Below are 19,316 nucleotides of genomic sequence, written 5' to 3'. Positions count from 1 at the left end.
TCTACTCACCACCCTCCTCTTCATCTTCGCTGGATATTACTTGAGCAGCAGTTGGCTAAAATACTCACTGCAGAATACGGAGTGTCTGTTTATGGAACACCTCTAATGAATCAATCATTTAAGTTACTACATGATACATTGTGAATTCTTTTGGAAGGGAATCGGGAAGTACTTCAAAGTGAACAAGCATGCTGCATGCAGGACATGAATAGCAATTATGGATCTAGAGTCTAGACAGTTCTGCTCAGATAGCGCAAGGTCATGCACTGTTCCCTCTTGTAATCTGGCAAAAGCCTTCTGCTAAGGATTATAGTGTCTTTGCCATGTTTGCGTTCATGCCCTTTGCTTGAATGTGTGGCAACATGTTACTAACAGCATTATACACTTTGGTATCTAGACAAGACTGCATGCAGCACATGCAGGTTGGTTGAATACAGGTAGAAATGTAAAGGGCGCTCTAATCATGTAACAAAATGATGTAACATCTATAGAATTGTCATATACCCAGTCACAGTCAAACAGTTACCCCCTCTTGTCAGATCAAAGTTTAGCTGTTGTCGCTTGTTATTGCTTCTGGTGTGAGGGCAGGGTGAATGGCTGAGCCACTGAGGCACCCAAATGATTCCATTTTATCTTCGTTTTTTATTGCATGCCTAAACAGGGTTTACTATAAAGTTCAATCTCAGGTGGTTGATTTCATTAGGCAAAGCCTTTCATCTGGGGAAGATGATGTTTTCTTCAGGTTCCTGAAAGTGAAGGGATTTGCAATTTGTTTCCATGGAAATGGTGCAGTATAGTTAATGTGTTAGACTACTGTGACTGTGATAAGTGACTGTGAAAATTGCGCTAGATAGATACAGTATATGTACTGTATGTTTATCTTATTCCTCCCTTTTCCTTTTTCTCCTTTCCTGGAAAATAAGAATAATGGCGGAGTGAAACAATTTTCACCCACTTCTTTACACCTGTAAACCAGTGGTGTCAATAAAGATCAAATATCTTGATGTAGGGCTGCTGTGAATCAATATTGATCAATTAAACTGTCTAACTATAATTTTTACAAAAGGTGAACTGTTACAGTCCATGAAGTTATATAACCAACACTATCATAGAACGATACAAGGTGACAAGTTATGATAATGTAATGCACTTTTATAGATCTGTAAATATAAATAAATGTAATATATACTAGACTGGTGCCCTACAGGGGGCATGTCTCAACTGACTACTCCTTTTATCTTATGTACTTGATATACCCATTGTCAGCTCCACCTCCACGCATGCTTTGAGCTTTGTGCCACCGCAATAGTTTTGTTGCCTCGAAATATTGTACATGCTGCTGCTTATATTGGATAAGCAGCACAAACGTGGGCGAAGCTCAGCCAATCAGTAAAGCAGACAGGTCTGTTGGCCAATCAGGGAGGTTGTTACCCCCCCAATCATACAGAGATTTGTGTCCTCCTTCGTAGACCCACAGACATACAGATCCAGTTTAGCCTGATTTCAGACTCGGCTGAAGCTTGAGTCTGACATTGTGCCCTGTTTGAGCGATTTCTGGAGGGGAGGGACTTTGACGGCACGGATTGGTTATTTGTTAAACCCACCCCCACCCCAGTGACGTCATTACGTGCGCGTCACGCGTCTCTGACGCATTCACGTTGCCTAAAGACGCATTCACGTCAGTGTCCTTGGGTCCCACGGACGCATCGCCTCCATTGGAGTCCACGTTAAAATAATTTACCACGTCGCGAAAAAAAAAATATTTTAAAAAGTCCAGACGCCACCATTGTTCATGGGTGAAGGCATGCTACTTAACGCTATGTTAACACAAATGAAATCCGCGTAGAAAGTCTTAAAACAGACGATAGAACTAACGACAGTGTGTTTTGAACGCCATTGTGTGTCCGTGGATGGTCACAGAATTCAATGGGTGCCTGAGTTTTAGCGTAGCACCGGGCCGCTCTCTGACCATAGTGGCACAGCGTGTTAGGTGATACACCAAAAAGTGTTCCCCCACAACGTGTATGGCAAGACACGGCGCTACAGTGCAGCGACATGCGCATTGACAGCGAGCGGTCTCCGAAAATAACTTGGAATAAAAAAAGAAACTTAAAAAGTATCCAATTAAAATATAACTTACAAATGTAAACGTTTGCTGACGGCGTCACGTGTATTTTCCGACAGCATTAAATTCATGATATTGTATTTATTATGTTAGTGTATATACTGAGTGAGTCTGCTCACTGCTCAGACAGCGACCCCGCCTCCTCTCCCCCTGTCCTCTTCATCCTCTTCATTCAATAACAACTGGATACACGCGCTATTGTTTATAGATGTGGTGGACATTGGACAACGTGTTAGAAGCCACACAGGTCTTCATTGCGTCTTTACAACAATAGCGACGATTAACGTCGTGGTGAACATGGTCAAATAACCTTTATTGGCTCAACTACAACACGGAGGAAGCAAGCTAGCCTAGCATGTATGCTATCTGAGACAGTATGTATGTAGCCTAGGCTGCCTAACTGTTTGATTGATTATAGCGTTTTCGTGGCGGCGCCGTCCCTGTGGTGGTCCGCCGGGGCCGCGGACCACCGCGGCCGCCTGTGCCTTGCCCTCCCGCATCCATAGAGGGGCGGCACGTCCCTCTATGATCAACCGTTCAAAACAAAAGTAGCCGATCTACAAGCAATCCCAATCTACTGTTTTTGACCCAGTCCACTGGTTCTCTGTACAACAGAGCAAACACAAGCACGGCAGATAGCATTTCCCCCATTCCATAGAAGCAGTAACAGTACAAACAGGATACATCTCACTGAGAAGATCCATATATTATCGATGTATATAAAATAACTAGCCCTGAATACAGGACGGTCATATATGACCGTCCTGTATTCAGGGCTAATAAAATAACAGGTGGCTGTTGACTCGGTAAAAGCTTCTATCTGCGCCCCCAAGTGGTCAACATCCGATATTACCGGTGAACATAACCATAATAACCAATTCAATGCACTTTGTCAAAAATTACGTGTTGAATTTTTGTGGGACCCATAAAATATCCCTGGGACGCATCCGAAAGACACTTCTTGGGTCCCGGGACTCATTACATTAAAAACCTATTAACATCACTGCCACCCCCTGCGCTAATTGGAGGCGCCGTCATTTCGGCTCCAGAAATCACTTATTATGAACACGATTCCAGACCAGAGAAACAGTCCACTCTGAGAGTGGGCGGGTCTATGGGCTGGAACCAGGCTAGATCCAGTTATTAATGTTTTTTCGGTTGTTGGAAAGAGTACTATTTGTTCCATGGTACACACGCTGCCACTTGAGTGGCACAGACATGTATATGAAGATCAGCCTATCAGTGAAGCCGATGGGTCAGGTTGGCCAATCAGTGATTCCGGTGCCCCCCCAAACACACCTCAATTTCATTGTCAGTTTGATGTTAAAGTAAATTTCTGATTTACGGGAAATTCAAGCCTACTCTATGCCCTACAAAGCCAAAGTGCAGTAACTATGAAAAGAAAAATCATTGATGAAGTGTTTCTGGTCAGCCAAATGAGATATTGGCATAAAAGTGATATTTTATACTAATTGTGGGCTCGCTGAAAGGCGAGACAAGTATGTTCTCCCAAATCTTTATATAGTAAGTTTATTCTCCTCAAAAAACTGACGACAGTACAAAGGCAGGGCCTTTAGCCAATGAGGAGCAGCGTTCTTGGTGACTTCATCACCAACAAGAGCGACCTGATTTCATGTATCATCGTCCTTGATGATTGGTTGATGACATTTTATTTCACAAGATTTCTTGTTACTTAGGGGAGGCCATGGGGCTGGCTGTCGTCTTCTCCCCCTTGCTGATATAAATAACAACAACACCCACATGAAATCTTTGAAGGGAGGAGCATTCTTGGTGACATCACAAAGAACACTGACACCCACATGAAATCTTTTGTTTATGTTTGTCTATGTTCTCCCAAATCTTATACTAAGGTTATTCTCCTCAAAAAACTGACCGATAGTACAAAGGCTCAAATGGAGAGAGGATGAGAGACCCATTCAATCCCTCAGTATCTGAGGGATTGAATGTAGGAGTCTCAGAAGTAATGTTGGAGTGCCCGTTGGGTAGATCTTTGTGCCCATACGTGGTGTTCCATGCGAGCCCACACTGTTTCGTAGGAACAGTATTTCTAGTTGTATATCTGTTCTTGAGGTAATTGTTTATCCCCCAAAATCAAGGCTAATTTGGCCTTTGGGAAACACAAATAAGTCGGTGAGTCCAAAAATGTAGTTACTGCACTTTGGCTTTAAACATTTCAATAAACAAAGCACATTATATCTGTGTGTGTGTGTGTGTGTGTGTGTGTGTGTGTGTGTGTGTGTGTGTGTGTGTGTGTGTGTGTGTGTGTGTGTGTGTGTGTGTGTGAAATGTAAGTTATTAATGTTAAATAAATATGGATTATGGATAAAATCCATAACCAAAATAAGAGACACGAGCCAAAGGACAGTCCATAGATTGCTGTATTTGAGAGGAGTCAGACAGAGGAGACAGACAGTGAGCTGCCATAGGGGTAGCTTTCTAAATCTCTCTCTCCTCCAAGATGGAGGAAAACATGTATATAAAGACATACAGTTTATGACAGTAAGAAGCGTGGAACATATTGATTCGTTCCCATATCATAACAAGGAAGTAACAGGAAGAAAGTGCCACGTAGTGTTTTCCACCACTAGTGACTTATATCAGACAGAGGAAGACAGTGAGTCTGGTGACATACAGTATAAACCAAAACATGATTCTATTCAGGGCATTCAAAGTTATTATGACCTTTAATCAGTTTGCCTGAACCTACAGTATGCGACCAAAATGTGGTCTCTTATATACTGTACGTTCAGTTCATATTATGCCTTTATATGGTCATATGAGACTCATACACCAATAACATAATTATGTATCATAATTTATCCTAACAATCTATCCTTTTCATATTTGTATGAGGTTCATATGACCTCCATATTAAACATTTTATCAGGGTAATAATAATAATAATATTATGAAGACTTTAATAATATTTATAAATTCAAATTTCGAAAAGGACTGTAATATTTTTTTTAAAGGGAACTGGAATAAATCCTTAAAGTTTAAAGAAATGTGACACATCATTCATCGTTTGTACAGATGAATGAAGACAAATAAAGAAAGAAAACAAATAAAAGATGAATTGAAAAGTCGGTGATGACGGTGATGATGATGATGATGATGACGATGATGACGATGATGATGATGATGATGATGATGATGATGATGATGACGATGATGACGGTGATGATGATGATGATGATGATGATGATGATGATGATGATGATGACGACGTGGTGGGGCATTGTAGAGACGTGAGGGAGGAGGACGCAGGATGCAGTTGATGTGGGGTTGCTTCTGGGTCTCTTCTCAGGTAGTTCCTATACGGGGCAGAGGACTTGGCCAGTTTACTGTTTCCAAAACAATTTAGTTCATCATGATAGTGTTTGTACTACACATGGCTTCAACAACAGTGCAACATAACTCACCGACAAGGCACGATTTTTACATCGTGCCACTGCGGTTGATTTGGCATGCACTGCTGGCCTGGCCTGGCCTCAGGTTGTGGTTCGTCTGCCCCATCTCAGTCGTGGTTGTCTTCAGTTGACCCGATTCCTCCTTCCCCACACTGCGGTCCTCCTCTCTCACCGTCAGCCCATGTAAACAGAAATATTTCAAATTAAGTTTCAAATAAATCTTAAATCAATGAAAAACCAAATTAAATAAATTAAAATCAAATCAAAATTAAAATCAAATTAATCCTTACTCCCCCCTTTTTTACAACAAGTTGTAAAAGTTAAATAAAATAATTTAAATTATTTAAATCAATGAAAAGGGCTTTAAATCATACACTGTACACATACAGTATAGCAGTGAGGAAGGGATAGTGAGTTACTAGACACTGTGTCTAGTACCAGTAAGACGCCCAAGGCGAAAAGAAGGGGAAGTGACTTTGTCCTTCCCAGCAATGGAATCAGGAAGTTCGAAAACAAGAGATTTATGGGTAATGAAGTCTTTTTAAAGTGTTTATCATAACAGACAGGATGGAACATCAACAAAATATTTTAGACAGTAAACAATCAGAATGTTGTTGAAAACTAAGAGAAAGGAGGTCATGTTCCCATAACAGATAGCAGACACACAAAAACAATCTGACCTTGGCAGGCAGGTGTTATTCTAGCAGACAGTCAAACGCACACACTCACACAAGAGTGGGGAAGAGGGAGTGACACACACGCACACACACACGCGCACGCGCACACTCTCATGCAGAGATGGGAGTCAGAGAGGGGGGGGGGGGGGGTTACTGAAGCAGCACCCACATGCACACTTCTGCTCGCACATCACACATACAGTACAGTAAACTCATTTTCACAGAATCCATTCATCAGAAAAATAATAGAGTAATCAGAAGAATAAATGACTATTATACTCAGATACACCCAGAAGCCTCCAGGAGGTTTTAAAACTTAACGTTACAACATATTAAATTAATTTAGACTTGTTCCTGACTCCCCCACACTGTGTCGCGACTACAGCGAGGGAGGGAGGGACAGATAAGAGTAAACGGGAATTATCGATACTGTAAACACAACCATAGTCCTATAGAAGGCTCTAAAATCTTAATGTTACAATAGTTTAAATTAATTTAGACATCAATAATTTGAGTTAGTTATTCTTAGTCTTAAATCTTAACTTTAATTTCAGAGACATTTTAAAACGTCTTAAAAGTACTTAATATTACAGAAAACAGAACTGGTCAGTAACATAGTCAAAGATAAAAATATTGTTTCTCACTTTCCAATGGCTTGGCGCAAAGCCATGAAACTGAGAGACCCAAATAAACACAGTATTATCGGTACAGTGAACATAACAGTAACAAACTGACAAATACTGACCATTCATATGGTCCAGCCATAACAAGCTATAACCACAAACTGACTATGAGCACGGTTTTAATCAGGCTGGCTAGAAAGCACACGCCCTAGGTTATAAGCCAAACATATAATGACCATTCATATGGTCCAAACAAACTGACGACGACAAAAACGACTGTACCGAAAAAGTTAAAAGTCTGAAAATATTTGTCTCTGCTTCCTCATGGCAATGAGAGGGAGAGAAACCAAACGGGAAATAGTTAAAAATAGATTTAAGGTGTTGATCACCACCTTGAAACGTTGTAAGATGAAACAAAGAAATTTACGACCATTCTGTCTAGATAAGGGTTTAATTTACGACGCGTGTCAAACCAAAACATTCCTCCGACGGAGGGAGAACATATTTCACAAATCATATCAATTATCATTACATTAACATCGTTAATTCAAAATTCAAAGACACGACACGTTAGGGGGTTAAGTAAATATGTACTTATCTTAATCATCTTAGGAATTTGCCAGGCGCAGAGATCCAGGCGCAGACAGGACCGGGGGAGTATCCAACCTCTTGTGTCCGATGGTCCAACACGGTCCGCTGCTCCCGGATGTCCACGCAGGTTCCACATTAATCCAAAACTCAGATAACACTGTTGTCTAAATAAAAACCTTTGTCTGAAAATACAGAAATGTAGGATTTCCTGGCTGGTTCCAGATACGTGTTGCAACATTGTTCCACCGGGGGAGAGAAAGTGAACCTTAAATGGCTAACAGCCTGAACACTTATCCGTCCCTCAGTCGGCCAATGTTACAAACAGTATCCTCGCTCGATTAGGACCATTGAAATGTAAGTTATTAATGTTAAATAAATATGGATTATGGATAAAATCCATAACCAAAATAAGAGACACGAGCCAAAGGACAGTCCATAGATTGCTGTATTTGAGAGGAGTCAGACAGAGGAGACAGACAGTGAGCTGCCATAGGGGTAGCTTTCTAAATCTCTCTCTCCTCCAAGATGGAGGAAAACATGTATATAAAGACATACAGTTTATGACAGTAAGAAGCGTGGAACATATTGATTCGTTCCCATATCATAACAAGGAAGTAACAGGAAGAAAGTGCCACGTAGTGTTTTCCACCACTAGTGACTTATATCAGACAGAGGAAGACAGTGAGTCTGGTGACATACAGTATAAACCAAAACATGATTCTATTCAGGGCATTCAAAGTTATTATGACCTTTAATCAGTTTGCCTGAACCTACAGTATGCGACCAAAATGTGGTCTCTTATATACTGTACGTTCAGTTCATATTATGCCTTTATATGGTCATATGAGACTCATACACCAATAACATAATTATGTATCATAATTTATCCTAACAGTGTGTGTGTGTGTGTGTGTGTGTGTGTGTGTGTGTGCGTGTGTGTTCTGCAGAGGAACGATGATGAAGTGGTGTTGGACAGAAGAGAAGCCCGTTATCAGTCAAAAACGAACTTTGAGCAGGAAGAACTTGAAGGTAAAAACATAAAAGCAGACATTCTGTTATTGTATGGCCAACTGATGATTTGACTATCTTCCTACAAGAAATCGCTGGTTTGGTGGAGGCATACAACCACGATATGTTATTTCTAGATATTTCTATATTCTTTACATGTGCTTAACAATCATTTTGTACTGTACATTATGTGCAGGAGGTGTTTGAATCGTCAAGCTATCTCTCTCTCTCTCGCTGTTACTAAGCAGCGGTCTGCAGAACAGCACAATATACACTACATATTTTAGGCATTACACTGCACTGCTTTTTCTGTAGCTCAAAAGATTGTTTTCTTTCTGTGATGAGAGCAGTTAAGAATCATGGATTATACTCTACTCTCTTTGGAGCCGAGCCTCATATAGCCACAAGTATATCAAGTATACACAAGTATAGCCACACTAATACTTCAGAATCATAAATAGATAAAATAATATATGTCCTTTTCCATGAAAATATATTATCCAAAAATATCTTTCTTATCTCTGGAGTCATGTGATACATTTTAATCATACTACTTTTTTTATATTCCATACCAATTGGCTATAATTGGCTGCCAACATTTGCTGGGTTGGCTAGACAAGACGAAATATTAAAGGAAAGTAATGAATTAATTGTGTCATTGACCGCACATTTTAATCACTTAGAGGAATGGGGGCCCCACAAATGTCACAATGTCACTGTTTGTTGTAGAAACATGATTATTTCACCAAATTAGGTGCACATGATCTCAGGTGTCATGTGACAATTAGTGTCAAACTGCTTTTTCACCTGTAATTGGGCTTCCAAAATTATTGAAAGGAGCCTACTTCTACACAAAAAACAAAACAAAACAAGAGATCATGAATGCAACATCCAATCATCCCCAACTTGGAATCACATGTTAGGGCCCTCTATAGAGCATACCTCCAAACGTGCTTTCACTTCTGCCCATATCACTATACCTGTATGCCACAAATCTGAAAAGTTGAACAGTGTGTGTTCAGTGTCTATATTCTCTAATTATCTCAGCAGCCATAACCCACAGCGAAGCTCTTTAAATATTTTTAAGCATCCTGCGCGATAGAATCACATTTACACTGCATCTACAGACTCCACCTTTTGCACAAAAATCGCACATTTTTACCCCAATGTTCCTATCAGCTTCTCCTGAAGCTATTGTATTCGCACGATGTACACTTTGTAGAAAAGTAATGTGTGGGTTTGCTATGCAAATCTTTCCCCAGAGTGTCTCCTACGCAATTTTCGTCACCAAAGTATCAGGTTACAGTTTGCTTCAGCAGTGACGGGCCGAGAGCCTGTATCTTACAAGAAGTTGGCGGCCCTTCGGGCCACTCACATCTAGAGTTCGGCCCACTCACCTCTTCACAGCAACATACTGTCTGTCTGTGTGTGTGTGTGTGTGTGTGTGTGTGTGTGTGTGTGTGTGTGTGTGTGTGTGTGTGGGTGTGTGTGTGTGTGTGTGTGTGTGTGTTGCTAAAATGAAAACATTGAAATAATGAAAATAAAACATTGGCAGGCCTATTATAGTAACTAGAATTTCGGAATCTAGAGCTCGGGCCCCCTCCGGGGGCCCTCGCCGTATACCAGCAATCAAATTGATTTGTCCATATATGGAGATCTCTGTCGACCGCTATTTTTTGCCACAGAGATTTAAACAAATGTATATATATACACACTGTATATATATATATATGCAATGTAATCCATGCAGACGAATACAGGTCCAGTGGACAGGTAACCAATGTTGTTGCCATCAATGTTAAATAGGCATTTGTTTCCAAAGTGTGAAGTTGTTTGAAGTAACAATGTGTTGTAAGGGGTGTGTCTAATACAATTAATATCAAATATCTAAATCTGAATCAAGCAACTGAAAAACTGTCTTAAAGGGGTGAAATGTATATGTATTTCCCTGTATTTATGAAGGAAATGTACAAATGAAATGTGATTTAAAATCAAAAGGAAATACATCTAAATACATCTGTATGGTCCTCCTTTGGGGGTCCTACTTTTAAGTAAAAAACTGTTAAAAACAGTTCTACACAGCGGCAGAACCGTTTAGGCTTAATATAATAGGGTTTATATAAAGTATGATGTCTTAATCTTACATTGGGAGAAAGTTCTTTCACAGTCACTCAAATCTTTCCTACACATTTTTTTTTTTTTACCGATGGGGGGAGGATGGAGGGAGGATGGGAGGGAGGAGGGGGGTTGGAGAGAACAGTATAGGCCTACACCACGTCATCGCCTCACCAATACTTTATTAACGTCTGTTTATATTATATGCAGTGAACGCAATCATTGTCACCAGATTCTATAGGTCAACATTTGCGGTGTAACAGCCCAGTACGTTCGCACGCACACGCACGCACGCACACACACACACACACACACACACACACACACACACAAACACAGCTTGACATCGACAGAGAGAGACAGGGAGAGAGAGAGAGACGGCAGGGATATCTTTTACTTTTTAGCATGGTGCAGTCCTATTCCGCGAAAAACTTCACTCTGGTACCAAATGGACTCGTACCATACGCGCTGTGTGTGCACGCACGCGTGCGTCTGCAACAGCATATAAACCTTGCGTCTGTCTGACATGTTTCCTTTTCACGGCTTTGAGTCAACACACCAAAACATTGCTTCATGAAAGTGGATCCAACGGCAGCTGTGACTGTAGAAAACAACACTTCTTCCAATCCTTATTGCTGGCGATCATTGTCCATTGATCATTGTGAAGAAGGCTGGAGTACTTTTACTTGTTGAATTGGCGACTTTTTCTTTGATCATTGTGAAGAAGGCTGGGCTGGAGTACTTTTACTTGTTACTTTTGTTGGTCTGTGTTCGGGGACGTACCTGAACGCATGTGTTCCTCATGTTTTGACACCAACAATGAAGATATTGTTCTAGATATTGTACTGCTCATAGAGAGGTCTGCTGTGTTAACGCTTAGCTGCTCCATCCCCTCCCCTCATTTCTCTCTCTCTTCTCTCTGTCGCGTCCCTCCACGGCACGCTGTTAGCAGCTCCCCTCTCCCCTCCTCTCTCTCTCTTTCTCTCGCTCGCTCGCGTCCGTTGCTGCACGCTGTTAGCTAGCTGCTCCCCCCTCCTCCCTCCCCTCATCTCTCTCTCTCTCTCTCTCTCTGTCTCTCTCTCTCGGTCCCTGTAACCTGATACTTTGCTGACGAAAATTGCGTGGCAGTACCTCTGGGGAAAGATTTGCATACTAAACCCACACATTACTTTTCTACAAAGTGTGCATCGTGCAAATACAATAGCTTCAGGAGAAGCTGCTAGGAACATTGGGGTAAAAATGCACGATTTTTGTGCAAAAGGTGGAGTCTTTAGATGCAGTGTAAATGTGATTCTATCGCGCAGGATGCTTAAAAATAATTGAAGAGGTTCGCTGTCTATTATGGTCGTGGGATAATAATAACACAATTAGGCCAAAACTTTTTTTTTTTCAACAAACTTTTTTTTTTCAAAAAACCTTTTTTCAAAAAACTTTTTTTTCAAAAAAAAATTCTTTTCTCCAAAAAATTATTTTTTCTCAAAAAAATATTTTTTCTCAAAAAAAGAACTACCCATATTTGCCCATTACAAATCCATTTGATTGCTGGTATACCGTGAGGGACCCCAGAGGGGGCCCGAGCTCTAGATTTGAGGGCCCCCGAAGGGGGCCCGAAATTCTAGTTAATATAATTTGAGAGATAGAGAACTGGACCAAATTAATTGGACTTTTCCTGTAGGAGAAAACATCTCCACATAACCCTCCCTTTTTGTTCTGTCCATTTTATCTATATTTTTTGTTCAAACCAAAAGTTTTTCAGACACAAACATCAAGCAAAAAAGCCTCTTTGTTTTGTTTTATGTATTTTTTCATTTTTTTTCTTCTTCATTTTTTATGATTGTTGTTATGTAGGTGACGGGTTTTTGTACACGTTAAAAAAATAAATAAAAAATAAATGGGTCAAAATGTCTACAAGGGGACATGACATGTAAAAAGAATATATATATATATATGAACAATGGACAATGAAATTATCATGTTGACTGACTCAATAAAGTATAAAAAAAAAAAAAAGGAGAAAACATCTTGGGAAATGAAAGTACAATACGACAGTCTTATAATCCGTCCGTCCACCACTTTTGTCCCAAACTAAAAAATACTGACTTTTTTTCAAAACTCCATGAATTACCATCCATGGAGCACCACTGTGGAGCATGAACTCCACAGTGGTTCCTACTGAGTTTGGTGACCTTTCGTCTAGCAGCGCCACGCATAGCATACACACAGAAAAACACTGGGTTAAAAACAACCCAATTTGGGTTGTTTCCCAACCCAACACTGGTTAAATATTGGACCGACCCATCGCTGGGTTAATTTAACCTAACATGTTGGGTTATTCATATAACCCAATGTGTTGGGTTATTTAAAATGTATTATATTTCCTCATTATTATATATTACTATTATGTTGGTGGTTCCTTTTTTAAATTGAAATTTCATCGGTACAACTGATAGTTGTCAATTTAATTAAATAATCACATTATCACAAAGCATGGGCGAAGCAATTCAGCCTATGCCAATCTTCCCTGTTAAGTTACAATATCAACTAATTTATTGACATTGCCTTAATGAGACAATACATGGAAGAATAGCATGGTCCCAGAGGCTAAACCTTCAAGAGTCCTCAAAGGTTCTGCATCTAATTTCACCTCTAGGGGGAGGGAGCTCAACCCTAACCTAGCACTCTAGCACTTTAGCTTATGGTTGAAGCTCAAATACTGACAAATCAAATTCTGACATAATGTCAGTCAGCTTGCCTTGGCAGACACTTGGATATGACACTGTGTCATATCCACACAGTGTCATTGACACATTTAGCATTTTTTGCTCCTAAAAGCTTAAAATGCCACTGGAAATGCTTTACCCAGCATGCTTTGCATTGTTATGCAAAGCAATGGTGACCAACGTATTTACCCAACGTGTTGGGTAGTCCAAAATAACTCAACAAATTCTATGGAAATTACAACCCAACAGCTAATAACACCATACCCAACAGAAATAACTCAGCGAATTGGGTTATCAGAATACCCATTTGCATGAAAACAACCCAATTAAATAACCCAATAAGCTTAACCCAGCCAAAACAACCCATCATTTTTTAGTGTGTAGTAGCCTATGTCAAAATGTAATGGACAGATTATCATGAAAACTGCCGAATGCATTCATGCTCCCCAGAAGCGGAACTCTACCCATATGACTTGTCAGGCACACGCGGAAGGACTCAAATGCAGCCACAATGGCACAGAATAAACGGGTTTTATTTATCCCAAAAAAATCAAGGCTGGGGTTCGAGATCCAGTTAGCGAGGCAGAGGTACCGGTTGGGGCTGGGCAAAAACATAGTCTAAGGAAAAACAGACAATAGTCAGTCAGGGCAAAACTTTAACTTGGCTTGAATGAGTGCTAGAAAGCTATGGGTACAAAACAATCTGGCAAGAGCTGGCTGGAGATTGCTAGCCTGGTATAACCAGCCTAGATACTAATGCAGCTAGCTAACTAACAGCAGTATCTACCTATCATCTACCAGTAAGACTCCCTAATCGGGCGCTTATCTCCATAAATAGGGCAAAAATTTGTTTTTCCAAAATCTTCCTGATCCATGTTGATGACATGAGTGTAGACATGCTGTGTAGTGATTTCCGTGATTTTAGGGCAAAATCTGTAGGAGCAGTGTCCAAAAATGTGTTTTTAAAAATCGGCCTGAAGGTGGCGCTAGAAGAGGGCCATGTGAGAAATGAGGGGTGGGGTGTCCGCGTTGCCTTGGCGGACGAATAGGTACCGGCCCCGGCTCTCCCGGACCCTCCTAGCCCGAGTTACGGCATTTTCTGTGAGCTGCAGTGGAGGGGGTCCTCCACTGGGGGCACCACCACTTTTGCATCCGTTCTGGAGCACCAGGAGTCGGTGGTCCCCGGGAATTCCCCGTGAGCAGCCCCGTTGGGGTGGTCATTTGGTCATTTTTGCACATTTGGTCATTTTTTACATCTGGGGGTCCCCCAGGGACCTGGGGGTCCCTGGAGCTACGGGGGTCCTGGCATGGATCGGGGCAACGGTTGCGGAGATATGAGCAGGGCAATAGTGTGACGTGTGAGGTGTGACAGACAGACGGACAGACTGACTGACTGACTGACTGACTGACTGACTGACGGACTCACTCACAGTTTGTGCAGGTTTTGATAGTAAGTGCGACCTACGGTCGCAATCATCCCTACCTTCCCACAACATGGCTGGGATGTCTAGCTCAGCTAGGCTAGGAGATTGCAGGGTTAAATACTGTGGGCTGATTGCAGGGTGAGTGGATGCAGGTGGTCACACTGGGAGGACCCAGATCTAGACACACCCACACCGGTCAGACTGTGACATGACTGACATCTTGGGCCTGTAGCCCCATCCTCCGACCTAAAATGTCACTTTTTCCACACAAGATATCTCATAATCTAATAGACAGCAGGGTGATCGAGCCCTACTGATTTCTAGCTTCCTTCAGTGAATATACAGCCCTGCTGAACTTACTTTGTTTATATCCCTCTTCTAGGATTGATAAGGGATATAAACAAAGTCGGTATGACAATGGCCAAAATTATTAATTTACGCTTTTTGTGGTCATTTCTGAATAGAAACACATATATTAAGCTTAATCTTTAGTTGACTATAGCTCCTTTAAGCAAATAAGCCATTCTGTATTTATTAGCTATAATTGGAGACTTTTCAAATGCAATAATTATAATTAACATCACATTCCCTCAAGTTGTTTAGGAATTCTTAACATTAAAGAGCTCACATTATGAAAAAACTGAAACAAGTTAACCCTTTTTAAAATGTAATGTATTATATACAGTTGTGAACAATAGCCAAGTAAGATAATGTATTCATTAGCCAATCATACGGGTCACCCTTACTGCTTCCTTTTCTATATTCTTACACTTTCACATCCGGAGGCTTCTCCACAACTCCCTATATATATTTTTGAAGCGGTGAAAACCGCTTCCTATGAGTGGCTTTGTGTGTATCACGCCCATATATGGTCATTTTAGTCCAGAATGAACAGGCTTTTTCAAAAACAGAATGTCCGTTTAATTACCATATATGGTGATCTCAGTCCAGAATGAACAGGGTTTTTCAAAAACACAATGTATGTCACCTCATGTCCATATATGGTCACTCCAGGCCAGAATAAACAGGTTTTTCCTGTCCCGTACGTGCAAAATATCAGTCCATAATGAATAGGCTTTTTCTAAAAGCAAAATGTGTGTCCCATGTCCATATATGGTCATTTCAGTTCAGAATGAATAGGCGTTATCTGTCCTGTACGTCCAGAATATGTGTGCGGTGTCCCTCCCGGTCAGATGAATGGATACTTTGAGGATTGGTCAAGCTTCACATGATAATTTGGCCTTCAGGTTTTATCTGTCTTGTACATGCAGGTCTCACCTATTGCAGCAATGACAAATAGCCGCATAAGAGCAAAAGCAAAGGCACAATAAGAATCTACAGATGCTAACAGAATGGTAAAAAGGAGCATTAAGGCAGACAAGAGTAAATACATTGAAAATCTAGCAGAAGTTGAAAAATTTAGTAGGCCACAAAGATAATAGAAACTGAAATAATTATAGAGGGATGCAGTTGACAAACAACTAAGAGACCAGCAAGCAGGACTTTTTATATATGTTTTTAAAACCTATTATACCGGCTGTCATACCGGCTCTCCAGACAATTCTATACTAAGATTCCCCGCTTCACTTCGAACCGAGGTTTGATTTTTAATATATATATACCTTTTTATGTATTGAAATGTATGCACAACTGTAACAATTTGATAGTGACTTCATACTCAGTGTGGATTAATACATAACACTGTTTATATTATATGTTGAATATCTTAACATTTCATCACAGTTAAAAATGGCCTGGGCCTATATGTATTTATAGCAGAAATCCATCAAATATAATGCAACGCATTATGGAATTGAATGCAGTCAGTGTTTGATTTAAAATAAAACAATTTCTGATGGAGTTCCAATAAACAGCTTACATACAGTAGATGTAAAGCTCAACCATCATAATTATGATTGTAATGCTTTTCACACACACACACACACACACACACGCACGCACGCACGCACGCACGCACGCACGCACGCACACACACAGTTGTTGATCCTCTTTGACCCTCAGAGTTAATTTATCCATTTGTAACTCTTGAGAGTGTAAAAATGGAACCAAGTGGACACTTGTACACGGGTCACTTTGGTTCCATTTATACTCTCTCTAAGTTAAATGGACACTCACTCAGTGTGAACCTCTGCTGTGTGATGTGTCCCCAGGCCACAGGACCCTATACATCGGTGTACATGTCCCGCTGGGTAGCACCAGACGTGGTAGCCGTCGAAGACATCGCCACACCCATGCTGCACACAGGAAGAGGAGCAGAGAGAGGGACCCCACACTGGAGGAAGAAGTTTACGGTACTGGCCTTCAAAGATTGTCTGATTTGTCTGATCTTCAACTGTGCATCCCGTTTTTGACCATGTCATTATAGGTGAGCATTTAAAACCTGACACTATGGTTCTATGGGTTTGTCGCTCTGACATCATGCACTGATGTCACTGTGATGTCAGGGGAACCACTCTTAAAGGAGTAGTTCACCCCCAAAATGACGTTCTTTCTATTGATTACTCATGCAATGGAGACTTGATCTTTTTGTTTTTTGTCGTATTTCTGAGACAAGAATTGGATTGCAATAAATGTACCCTCATCCGGAACCAATGGGGGTATATTTACTATAATCAATTTTTTATCTTAGGAAATACCAAAACATATTATTGAACTCAAGTCTCCATGGCGTGTGTAATCAATAGAAACAAAGTCATTTTGGGGGTGAACTACTCCTTTAACAGAATGGGTTTGCTGCTCTGACATCACGCTCTGGCTTCACTGTGATGTCACATGAACAGAATCCCATTTATGGCCATATATGAAGTTCCTTGATGTCATCAATATTAAGCCCATATCTAACAGGACTTCATATGGGAATGCCCATATGTGGAGGCCACATCGGCCACATACCACACTAACGGCTGGTTCTACAGACAGGGATCTCCATGTGAAAAGGGTATGATGTCAGATGTCATAGACATCATAGGACTTTCACATAACGAAAAACCGAGTAAGCATGTTTGGGCTCTCACAGCATAACTCCATATACATTACATTGATCTCCATATATGGGTACATGGGGTCTCCATATATGGGTAACCGGTCCGATATACATCATTGCCATGTCGCCCTGAGGCGTCTTACTAGTTATATATACAGTATATCCAGCCAACCAGCGCACAGGAGTCTATCCCTGCTTCGCAGCGCCCTGGACCCCTGGATTGCTGAGGTGGAGTGCAACACCTATCATCAGCTCCCAGTACTGGCTACAGACATAAATGTAAAATAAATAAAAAAATGTAAACTTGTTCAAGATTTTACGAAAAAAAAAGCAGATCTTCAAGCTGTGCTATTTTCACTATTGATATGATATGATATGATATGATATGATATGATATGATATGATATGATATGATATGATATGATATGATATAGTACTTTATTGTCAGTTCACACTGAAATTTGTCTTACGACACAGCAGCCATGTATTCAAAACATATATACAAACATTTGTAACACAAGGCATACATACATTTGCAACACATCAAGGCATACATGACACACTGAGTCGCGGTGCAGCCCCTTTACCAGCGCACGTATCATCATACGGAGATGTATGATGTATTATCCTTTGAGATGAGATGACATGAGATTCAATTTATTGTCAGTGTACAGTACAAGTACAGTACACTGTATCCTTTGATAGGAATTGTATTGTGCTGTGATACTAGCCTCACAAACCAGCCTCCTCCTCCCCTGAAAGAGGAGAGACTGGTTTACGAAGCTACTGTGATACACTACCATGTGCGAAATAAAATAAAATAAAATAAAATATACTTTAGGGCTCAAGTAATTAAATGCGTTATTATAACATAACATAACATCCATGTGCTTCTAGTCTTTATGAATATTGATCATTGCTTATTATCCTCTCACTGTCATGAAGCTATATACAGTATCTAATCTTTTATTTATATACTGTATATACTGAGTGGGTCGTTCGTGAGTGATTCGTTCAAAAGAAGTGGTTGTGGCTCAGGAGGTAGAGCAGGCTCCTCCTGTCCACATGTCGAATTGTCCTTGGGCAAGACACTGAACTCCACATTGCCTCCAATGAGTCGGTCGGTGTTAGCTTGCTACTGAACGGTGAATGTGAACAGATCATTGCCGTGAACGAAATCGCTTGCACACTGAAATGAACTGTTTTGCCCACCACTCAGCTTCCCTGTGCCCACAGACACTCCCTCTCAAAGAGTGCAGTTGTTGCTGGGAACAGATGATGACGATGACGATCACCTTCCTCATGACCTCTTCACTGAGATGGACGAGATCTGCCTGAGGGAGGGAGAGGACGCTGAGTGGAGGGAAAGTGCCAGGTATGCCAGTCAATGTAAACAGCCCGGGAGAATAAGTCCAACAAGTCATTATTGAAAGCTTTTTAGTTAGTGAATGGGCCCATCATGTCACGCTGTGATCCACTCATTATGATGAAAGATGCACATCTGATCTTTGTGGTCTCAATTAAGCTAAGTGATGTCATCATTACAACTGATGGGATGTTAACTACTGTACGCTACATGTGCTAAGGTACTGTAGGCG

At 40.8% G+C, this 19,316-nt stretch overlaps 1 protein-coding gene across 1 annotated transcript in view; it reads left to right on the top strand.

Annotated features, from left to right (window-relative positions):
• Positions 1-3,343: 3,343 nt before the first annotated feature.
• slc4a10b (solute carrier family 4 member 10b) overlaps positions 3,344-19,316 on the top strand; it is a gene marked incomplete at both ends in the record, with an annotated part of 36,128 nt that continues 20,155 nt past the window's right edge. Inside the window, 4 exons of the mRNA XM_080752773.1 lie at positions 3,344-3,385; positions 8,395-8,476; positions 16,886-17,026; positions 18,955-19,093. Of these exons, the coding sequence (XP_080608899.1) occupies positions 3,344-3,385; positions 8,395-8,476; positions 16,886-17,026; positions 18,955-19,093 (404 nt within the window). The remainder of the gene's footprint in view (positions 3,386-8,394; positions 8,477-16,885; positions 17,027-18,954; positions 19,094-19,316) is intronic.

Source organism: Nannobrachium achirus (genome assembly GCF_963921795.1).
Source record: "Nannobrachium achirus genome assembly, chromosome: 22".
NCBI classification, from domain to species: domain Eukaryota; kingdom Metazoa; phylum Chordata; class Actinopteri; order Myctophiformes; family Myctophidae; genus Nannobrachium; species Nannobrachium achirus.
This window is presented reverse-complemented; position numbering and strand designations above follow the sequence as displayed.